Source organism: Perca flavescens, chromosome 22 (genome assembly GCF_004354835.1).
Source record: "Perca flavescens isolate YP-PL-M2 chromosome 22, PFLA_1.0, whole genome shotgun sequence".
NCBI classification, from domain to species: Eukaryota; Metazoa; Chordata; class Actinopteri; order Perciformes; family Percidae; genus Perca; species Perca flavescens.
This window is the reverse complement of record NC_041352.1, coordinates 26,342,881-26,353,746: the sequence shown is the minus strand read 5'-3', so window position 1 is coordinate 26,353,746 and position 10,866 is coordinate 26,342,881. Positions and strand designations below refer to the sequence as shown.

Below are 10,866 nucleotides of genomic sequence, written 5' to 3'. Positions count from 1 at the left end.
TGAGCTCTCTGAGGGAGGACGGACCTGCAGATGTCCCAGGAAAGGCAAACAAACCAGGCCGCCGCCATATATACGGAGATGTAGTAAAAATCCATTTTGGGTGTGTAGTTTTTCTTTCTGCAGATGAATTCAAAACTCAGTTGTTGTTGGTTTTTTCATTTATTTTTTTCAGTTTCGAAGAGTAGCTGTCACTCTGTTTTCTGTTTTCTTTTTTCACGTGTGGTTTTCTTTTGATTTTCTTCGTTGGGTTTTTTTTTTGTTTGTTGTCGTCGTCGTTGTTGTTACGTTTCTCCTTTTGTTGATTTGTGTGGTTTTTTTTTTTGTTGTTAAAACGCCAGCCAAGTCAGTATGGTCGGCAGCGTGGTCAGGACCAAGGCGAGCCCCCTGGCGTCGGCCGATCTGGGCGCTGCGTTTCCACCGCCACAGAGTTCAAACAAACTCCCACGGAAATCCAGGTTGCGGGATTCCTTTTTCAGTTTCTCCCAGAGGTCCGTGGCGCCCTCCTGGCAGTCGGCCAGTGCCGTCGTGGCACAGGAGTGGAAGTTATCCCAGTAACTGGCAGGAGAGAAAACACAGCAAGCGTTAACACCACCAAGCTTATGACTGCAGTGGGAGGCACGGTTTCAAAACTGAATGCATCGTCTACTCAAAGAGGCACAGCCAAGAAGTGGAAGCCATCCCAGAATCTGGCAACGCAGCGAGGGAAAAGCTTATGAAGACACAGCCGGTGAAGTTTATATTTCCAGTAAAACAAAGTGTGGGAGACTCTTATCTGAGCATATTTCTACACTCGTCTTTTCCATGAGTACATACCAACTTCCAGCTAGGGGTCATGTTCTTTCTATATTTTTCTGGGGAAATTATTCAGTATTATGGGGTTGTTTCAACAAATATACTCCAAACCATAACCAGACGATCGGGCTCGATGGTGTTTTAAGCCCCCAACGTTGACTTCAAGGCAGCGCTGCGACCGTCGACTTTAAAGGTCCCATGACATGGTGCTTTTATATAGACCTTAGTGGTCCCCTAATACTGTATCTGAAGTCTCTTTTATATAGACCTTAGTGGTCCCCTAATACTGTATCTGAAGTCTCTTTTATATAGACCTTAGTGGTCCCCTAATACTGTATCTGAAGTCTCTTTTATATAGGCCTTAGTGGTCCCCTAATACTGTATCTGAAGTCTCTTTTATATAGACCTTAGTGGTCCCCTAATACTGTATCTGAAGTCTTTTATATAGACCTTAGTGGTCCCCTAATACTGTATCTGAAGTCTCTTTTATATAGACCTTAGTGGTCCCCTAATACTGTATCTGAAGTCTTTTATATAGACCTTAGTGGTCCCCTAATACTGTATCTGAAGTCTCTTTTATATAGACCTTAGTGGTCCTCTAATACTGTATCTGATGTCTTTTATATAGACCTTAGTGGTCCCCTAATACTGTATCTGAAGTCTCTTTTATATAGACCTTAGTGGTCCTCTAATACTGTATCTGAAGTCTCTTTTATATAGACCTTAGTGGTCCCCTAATACTGTATCTGAAGTCTCTTTTATATAGACCTTAGTGGTCCCCTAATACTGTATCTGAAGTCTCTTTTATATAGACCTTAGTGGTCCCCTAATACTGTATCTGAAGTCTCTTTTATATAGGCCTTAGTGGTCCCCTAATACTGTATCTGAAGTCTCTTTTATATAGACCTTAGTGGTCCCCTAATACTGTATCTGAAGTCTTTTATATAGACCTTAGTGGTCCCCTAATACTGTATCTGAAGTCTCTTTTATATAGACCTTAGTGGTCCCCTAATACTGTATCTGAAGTTTTATATAGACCTTAGTGGTCCCCTAATACTGTATCTGAAGTCTCTTTTATATAGACCTTAGTGGTCCTCTAATACTGTATCTGATGTCTTTTATATAGACCTTAGTGGTCCCCTAATACTGTATCTGAAGTCTCTTTTATATAGGCCTTAGTGGTCCTCTAATACTGTATCTGAAGTCTCTTTTATATAGACCTTAGTGGTCCCCTAATACTGTATCTGAAGTCTTTTATATAGACCTTAGTGGTCCCCTAATACTGTATCTGAAGTCTCTTTTATATAGACCTTAGTGGTCCTCTAATACTGTATCTGAAGTCTCTTTTATATAGACCTTAGTGGTCCCCTAATACTGTATCTGAAGTCTCTTTTATATAGACCTTAGTGGTCCCCTAATACTGTATCTGAAGTCTCTTTTATATAGACCTTAGTGGTCCTCTAATACTGTATCTGAAGTCTCTTTTATATAGACCTTAGTGGTCCTCTAATACTGTATCTGAAGTCTCTTTTATATAGACCTTAGTGGTCCCCTAATACTGTACTGAAGTCTCTTTTATATAGACCTTAGTGGTCCCCTAATACTGTGAAGTCTCTTTTATATAGACCTTAACTGCTAATACTGTATCTGAAGTCTCTTTTATATAGACCTTAGTGGACTGTATTATTAGGTGGTCTTGACCAACTGCCACTTTGCTCGTTTGAAAGCCATGATGGGGGGGCAAATTCTCTGGGTGAGCAAAGCAGAGAAAGGGAGGTAACCTTGCTCCTTTATGACCTCATAAGGAGGAGATTCCTGATTGGTCCATCTAAGCTTTCATTTGCTCAAAGGTAGAGCAGGATACCCAGGGGCTCGGTTTACACCTATCACCATTTCTAGCCACTGGGGACCATAGGCAGGCTGGGGAACTCATATTAATGTTAAAAAAAAAACTCATAATGCCATGGGACCTTTAAGGCACCTAACCCTAATCTTAACCATTGCCTAATCCTAGTGCCTTCCAGGCAGCGCTGCCTGAAAATTAGGGCTGCCACCTTTTAGTCGATTAGTCGACTAATCGGTCGCTTTGGTCTTAGTCGACTAAGATTTCTTTAGTCGATTAGTCATTTTTTATGCTTATTCATGCTTAATTACTTATTTCCAAGAAACTTCTTAGCACATTTATGGTAAACACAAGATTTAAAGTGGTGCTTTTGCAGGATTAATTGTGGAGAAACTCAGTTTTACAGATGGTTAATTAACTACATTTATATTGTGCTTTTCTAGTCTTAACCACCTCTCAAAGCTCACAGCTCTGTCAATTAAATCAACTAATCGATTAGTCGACAAAATCGTATAAGTGTTAGTCGACTAAGAATTTCTTTAGTCGAGGACAGACCTACTGAAAATGCGACAAAAAGCAACAAATTTAACAAAAGGTGACAAATGTCTGAGAAAGCCACAAAAATGTAGGCAAAAACAACAAAAGTGAGGAAAAAAAGCAACCAAAATGTTAAAAAAAAAAAAGTGACATGCAGTAACAAAAGCACGTCAATAATCTCTCCATGTCTGGCCCTTGGTGGGATTCTCTTTTTCCAGTGTGGCCCTCTGGGAAATTGAGTTTGATACCCCTGGTCTACGTGATTCGCAGGTATATGCAGTAATACCCTCTAAGAAAGCTCCAGGATTTCCATATACCCACTTACAAATGCCCAGTGACACGCAACAACATACTTTCCATTACAATTTTGATATATTTTAAATTGTCATCTGTTATTTTCTTCTTCACATAGGCTAAATAAAAGGATTTCCACTGTAAATTGGTGCATAAAACTGTATCCGACTACAATACACTAGACCATACCACTGCTGCTTCGTGACATTGGCTACAGACCTCCATTCGTTCGGTCGTTTCGGCGGACATTACGGTTAAATTTAGTCCACAAAATATGAGCATTTTGCTCAACGAAAGTTAAGATCAGGCTCCAAAAGTTAAGATTAGTTAACAATGGTGGTTTGGATAACACTCCTTAAGAACATGTATTTCCTGGGTGAAAGTCTTTAGTTTTCCCCACTCACAATCACCTTTTCTCCGGCTAAATTTTACCATAAAAGACGGCTAAACTTAACCGTTGCGTGACCATCCGACGGTCGCTAATTGATATTTTACGAATTGTTGTGCATGACTTTTCTTGCGTTGTCATAGGAACCCGTTCAAGGGAGTCCCTTCAAAACGTACATTATGGTTGTTTCTACCAGTCCACCAAACTATACTATTATGGTGCCATTTCAGCTTTTTTAATGGGAGCGTGCTTATGTTCCCACATTTCTAAGAAAATTTGTTTTTACTGTAAATTAGACACTAAGTTCCCACATTTCTAAGATTCTTTTCAAAATTAGGCCCTATGTTCCCACATATCTAAGATTTTTTTTCCAAAATAAGGCCTTATGTTCCCACATTTCCCACATTTATAAGATTTTTTACAAACTTAGGCCCTATGTTCGCACATTTATAAGATTATTTTCAAACTTAGGCCCTATGTTCCCACATTTATAAGATTATTTTCAAAATTAGGCCCTATGTTCCCACATTTCTAAGATTCTTTCCAAAATTATGCCCTATGTTCCCACATGTTCCCACATTCCTAAGATATTTTTTTCCAAAATTAGGCCCAATGTTCCTACAGTTCCCACATTTAAAAGATTCTTTTAAAAATTAGGCCCTAAGTTCCCACATTTCTAAGATTGTTTTTTCCAAAAGTAGGGCCTATGTTCCTACAGTTCCCACATTTATAAGATTGTTTTACAAAATTAGGCCCTATGTTCCCACATTTCCCACATTTATAAGATTATTTTCAAAATTAGGCCCTATATTCCCACATTTATAAGATTATTTTCAAAATTAAGCTCTATGTTCCCACATTTCTAAGATTCTTTCCAAAATTAGGCCCTATGTTCCCACAATTCCCACATTTCTAAGATATTTTTTCCAAAATTAGGCCCTATGTTCCCACAATTCCCACATTTCTAAGATGTTTTTCTCCAAAATTAGGCCCAACGTTCCTACAGTCCCCACATTTAAAAGATTCTTTTAAAAATTAGGCCCTATGTTCCCACATTTATAAGATTTTCTTTCAAAATTAGGCCCTATGTTCCCACATTTCTAAGATTCTTTCCAAAATTAGGACCTATGTACCCACATGTTCCCACATTTCTAAGATATTTTTTCCAAAATTAGGCCCTATGTTCCCTCATTTCTAAGATTATTTTCAAAATTAGACCCTATGTTCCCATAGCTCCCACATTTCTAAGATTTATTTCTCCAAAATTAGGCCCAATGTTCCCATATTTCCTTTTTCATAAATTTGTATCAGATTTTATCCCCCGAACACAAACAAATGTTGTGGGATGATAGGGCTTAAATGAAATGAAATGTAGCAATACAAGACTTAACTTTGAAAATGTCCTAGAAATGTGGGAACATGGGCTGTGGGGCTATAGGGCTGTGGGAACATAGGGCTGTGGGAACAGGCTGTGGGACCATAGGGCAATGGGAACATAGGGCTGTGGGAACATAGAGCTGTAGGAACATAGAGCTGTAGGAACATGGGGCTGTGGGAACATAGGGCTGTGGGAACATAGAGCTGTAGGAACATGGGGCTGTGGGAACATAGGGCTGTGGGAACAGGCTATGGGACCATAGAGCTATGGGAACATGGGGCTGTGGGAACATAGAGCTGTAGGAACATAGGGCTGTGGGAACATGGCTGTGGGAACATAGGGCTGTGGGAACATAGAGCTGTAGGAACATAGGGCTGTGGGAACATAGGGCTGTGGGAACATGGGGCTGTGGGAACATAGGGGCTGTAGGAACATAGGGCTATGTGAACATAGGGCTATGTGAACATAGGGCTGTAGGAACATAGGGCTGTGGGAACATAGAGCTGTGGGAACATAGGGCTGTAGGAACATAGGGCAGTGGGAACATAGGGCTGTAGGAACATAGGGCTGTGGGAACATAGGGCTGTGGGAACATAGAGCTGTAGGAACATAGGGCTATGTGAACATAGGGCTATGTGAACATAGGGCTGTGGGAACATAGAGCTGTGGGAACATAGGACTGTAGGAACATAGGGCTGTAGGAACATGGGGCTGTGGGAACATAGAGCTGTGGGAACATAGGGGCTGTGGGAACATAGGGCTGTAGGAACATAGGGCTGTGGGAACATAGGGCTGTGGGAACATAGGGCTGTAGGAACATAGGGCTGTGGGAACATAGGGCTGTAGGAACATAGGGCTGTGGGAACATAGGGCTGTAGGAACATAGGGCTGTGGGAACATAGGGCTGTGGGAACATAGGGCTGTAGGAACATAGGGCTGTGGGAACATAGGGCTGTGGGAACATAGGGCTGTAGGAACATAGGGCTGTGGGAACATAGGGCTGTAGGAACATAGGGCTGTGGGAACATAGAGCTGTGGGAACATAGAGCTGTGGGAACATTGAGCTAACCCTGTTCTAATAATGTTTTAACGGCTCTTTAAGGTTTTACGTAGAGCACTTTAAATTGCCTTGTTGCTAAAATGTGCTATATAAATAAATCTGCCCTTCTCCCTTGCTTCCTATCCTCCTTTCTTTATTTTCTGTCCTTTTCTCTTTTTTATTTCTTCTTTCCTTCCATGCCTCTCCCCCTGTTTCACTCTTCCCTTTCTCCCTTTCCTGTATCTCCTTCCCTTCCTTATAGTCCCCTCCTCCACCCTTCATCCTTCCCTTTTATTTCTCCCTCGCTCCCCATCCTCATTTATTTCCCTTTTCATTTCCTGTTTTTCATTCCCTCCCTTTTATTCTTCTTTTCTACCCTGCCTCTCTCCCTCTTCCCTCTTGTTTATATCTCCTTCTTTTCCTTCATTATTACCATGTTTTATTCATGAGGCCGCATCCTCCTCCCTAGTTTCTCCTCCCTCTCTTACTTCCTCTTTGCCTTCATTATTCTGTCCTTTTTCCTTTTATTTAGTTAGTTTATTCTGCGTTTAATCCCAATATTCTTTGTCTCGCTCTTTTTTCTGTCTCTCATCTGTTCATCTTTTTTTTTCTTTTATTCCAACCTCCTGCCAGTTGATGTAAAGTTGACACCATGCAGCCTGCTGCCACACACACACACACACACACACACACACACACACACACACACACACACACACACACACACACACACACACACACACACACGTGCAGCGTATCTAATCCAATCTTCCAATCTGCTCTTATTGATGTTGACCTTCTGAACCGAGTCGTGTCGATGCTACATCGCTGAGCAATTAACGCGCGTGTGTGTGTGTGTGTGTGTGTGTGTGTGTGTGTGTGTGTGTGTGTGTGTGCGTGTGCCTCCTGCCACGCCTCGACACCGCTGTGATGGAGCTGTCACTAAATTAAAAAATCATGTGTGTGTGGAGGGGTGGGGGCTTCTTGCTGCAGTGGGCCATCTGGTGCCCACCCGGTTTGGGTGGTGGGATGAAAAGGGGGATTAAAGGAGGTGTAGCTGATGGGGGGTGGGGGGGGAAAAGGGGGTGAGGGGGGGTGGGTGTCAGATGTCTAGCAAGTAAACCCTCCACACACACCCCTGCCTTGCACATATGCCCGCTCCACCCAACTATACGCCCTCAAACCTCAGTTTCCCCCTCAGGGTCTGTAGTTAAATCACTCATATTATTTTCTCTGTTAGATCAAGACTCACGAGAGCATCGCCGACGAGTTTAAAATGTCATCATTTAGCATTTAATGGCCATTCTCAGCAGTTATCAGCCTCATGCATTGATAGGGTTAGAAAGGGGCCTGCTACCACCTACTAGGGGCTGCTCCCTCTTATGGTGCGTTCTTTTTGTCCACCAAAGTTGATTTACGAGTTGTTTTCAGGAGTTACGAACCGGAAGTTCCCCCCCCCGCCCCCCCGAGGTCGGATATATACGACTCGTCAAGTCGTCTGAACTCAGAGGACCCCGAGTTCACTTTCAAAGATGGCTACGTCGTGCATCACATGTAGTAAACATTGTGGTTTTCTACAATTTTAAGCACTTTTGTGTTTGTTGTAACCAAATGAAGAAGTGGTACACATAGTGCTGTATACTGCTACCTATAGACATGTCTCTACAGTCTTATTAGGAGTTAAACATAGTGCTGTATACTACTACCTATAGACATGTCTCTACAGTCTTATTAGGAGTTAAACATGTCTGTATCTACTACCTATAGACATGTCTCTACAGTCTTATTAGGAGTTAAACATAGCGCTGTATACTGCTACCTATAGACATGTCTCTACAGTCTTATTAGGAGTTAAACATAGTGCTGTATACTGCTACCTATAGACATGTCTCTACAGTCTTATTAGGAGTTAAACATAGCGCTGTCTCTAGACATGTCTTACAGTCTTATTAGGAGTTAAACATAGTGCTGCTGCTACCTATAGACATGTCTCTACAGTCTTGTTAGGAGTTAAACATGTCTGTATACTGCTACCTATAGACATGTCTTATAATAAGATCAGAGACATGCCTTATATTTTAGATTCTTCAAAGTAGCCACTCTTTGCTTTTTTTTTATTAATAAGGAAATAATTCCACTAATGAACCCTGACAAAGCACACCTGTGAAGGTAAAACCATTTCAGGTGACTACCTCATGAAGCTCATTGAGAGAACACCAAGGGTTTGCAGAGTTATCAAAAAAGCAAAGGGTGGCTACTTTGAAGAATCTAAAATATAAGACATGTTTTCAGTTATTTCACACTTTTTGTTAAGTACATAATTCCATATGTGTTCATTCATAGTTTTGATGCCTTCAGTGAGAATCTACAATGTAAATAGTCATGAAAATAAAAGGAAACGCATTGAATGAGAAGGTGTGTCCAAACTTTTGACCTGTATGTAGCTACGAAAAGCAATGCACTGTAACTCGTATGTATTCCACGCCTTTATAGCTGTAGAAGCTGTTGAAGAACGTGGATTTTGCTCTTTAAACACAGGACTTTGACCCAATATGTCCCAGGAGTGTTTTTACAATCTTACATGACAGCTCTTACATTTTGTCAGCTAAACTTAACTGTTAACTGGACCTTTCTGGACCTTTTCTCGGCTAAAATGAACTGTGCAGGCGTCGGCAGTCGTAATTTTCGTAGGATATCCTACGAACTGTTTTGTCCGATATCGTAGCGTGGACTCTAGCAGGAGTTAGCGGTTGATAACGAGGATCTAAATAACGAGGAAACAACATTATCGTTAGTATGTAGTCTCACTTCAGGTGTCATCTTCCAAGGCGTGTGTGTGTGTGTGTGTGTGTGTGTGTGTGTGTGTGTGTGTGTGTGTGTGTGTGTGTGTGTGTGTGTGTGTGTGTGTGTGTGTGTGTGTGTAACGAACCTGCAGATCTTGTGCAGGTTGTCCCTGTCGCCCAGGTCCTGGGGATAGTTGGCCATGTTCTCCCCAACTGTAGCAAACAGTCTGAGAAACCTTTAAACACAGAGTCACATTGACCAGCGCTGACCAGCACCGTCTGCAACACGGAGACTGCGGAAGAAAGGGAAGAGGAAGAGGAAGAGGAGGAAGAAGAGGAAGAAGAAGAAGAGGAGGAAGAGGAGAGAAGGAAAAGACGAAGGGATGGGGGAGAAAGAAAGAGAGAATTTGATATTAAAGAAAATCACAATACGCTTCTCTGTTTGCTGTCTCCTTGCAGGATAAGAGGCAGGCCTCTGATTGGCCACGTCTGCTCTGTTTTCCTATTGGACCTAACAACAAAACATCCGGACCACCTTTCCTATATATGAGGTACTATTTCATTCATGAATTCAAAAAAGTTACACCTCAAACGTTAAACCTACTTTTTGGAGTTTTTAGTACTCTTTCAAACTTAAAGCAACTCTTCAACATTAAAGGTGCAGTAGGTAAGACTTATAAAAACGAACTTTCTGTCATATTTGCTGAAACTGACACTCAGTCCCCTGATCAGGGATTGAGTGTTTGTTGAATAGTGAATTATATCGGAACACCCAAACAAGATTTAGGACACAAAATCATCGCCGGCGTCAGGAGATGTGCCCATTGTTTGTGTAGCATCATGTAAACAAACCCGAACTAAAAATATATATATATATATATATATATATATATATATATATATATATATATATATATATATATATATATATATATATGTTGCATATTACATTTCCACAGTTTAGAAAACTAAAGCCAGCTCCATTTTTCCTTTTCATTTCTCGCAGATGCTTCTGCTTCTTCTCATCCTCCGGGTAAAACACGACCGTGTTGCATTGTGGGTATACGGGAGTAAAATGTAGGGTACATCATATGCAAGTGGGTACACTGCGCTTCAGAACTCGAACCTCCTATGGTGCCATTTTGATGCTAACAAGCCATCACCTCCGTTAGCATCCCATTGACTCCCATTCATTTTAGCGTCACTTTGACAGAGAATAACTTTACATCTGAAGCGTTTAAAGACTCGATTTGTTCGTTGTTTTTATTTCTAAAGAAACACAACAATGTATAAAGGCTCCATTACCTTGTAGGTCACGTTATGGCTCTGTAGCAGACGTTTTTATAAAAATAGTCTAACGATTGGGTCATAACCACACGAGACTTACTGTCACACAGTAGAGGAATTACCGTATAGTACAGGAGAAGCTCACAGGCAGTTTGGACTTCCATTAGCTGTTTAGGTTTAATTACTAATGTTAACTAGCATGTTAGTGATCAGTAATTAGCCTGTGTCTATGTTATCTCCTTACATATACCTACGCTCTCCGTCTCTGTGAGATTGGGAATGATTGAGATTTCTCTCTCACAGCTACCAGAAGACTTCACACTTTCAGACACGTTGCTCACGTCACATCTACGTCTTCACGCTCAGTTGGAGGCTGCTCAGTAACACTCAGCCAGCACCGGGAAAGAGACTTCTGATATCCTCCACTGGTCTCAGTCGAAGTCTATGGCGTCGCTGTGTCCATTTCTTTCACTGTCTATGTGTACATTGTATGTAGACTCACATTAGCTGTGCATTGTGGGTATT

At 41.4% G+C, this 10,866-nt stretch overlaps 1 protein-coding gene across 1 annotated transcript; it reads right to left on the bottom strand.

The window, feature by feature from the left end:
• Positions 1–311: 311 nt before the first annotated feature.
• LOC114549174 (neuritin-like) lies at positions 312–10,719 on the bottom strand (the record flags this gene model as incomplete). The annotated part of the gene is given in 4 exon segments (XM_028569389.1): positions 312–555; positions 9,201–9,270; positions 9,273–9,347; positions 10,704–10,719. Coding segments are annotated over 4 exon segments (390 nt in total), but the record flags the coding sequence as incomplete, so codon positions are not given.
• Between the last annotated feature and the right edge of the window lie 147 nt (positions 10,720–10,866).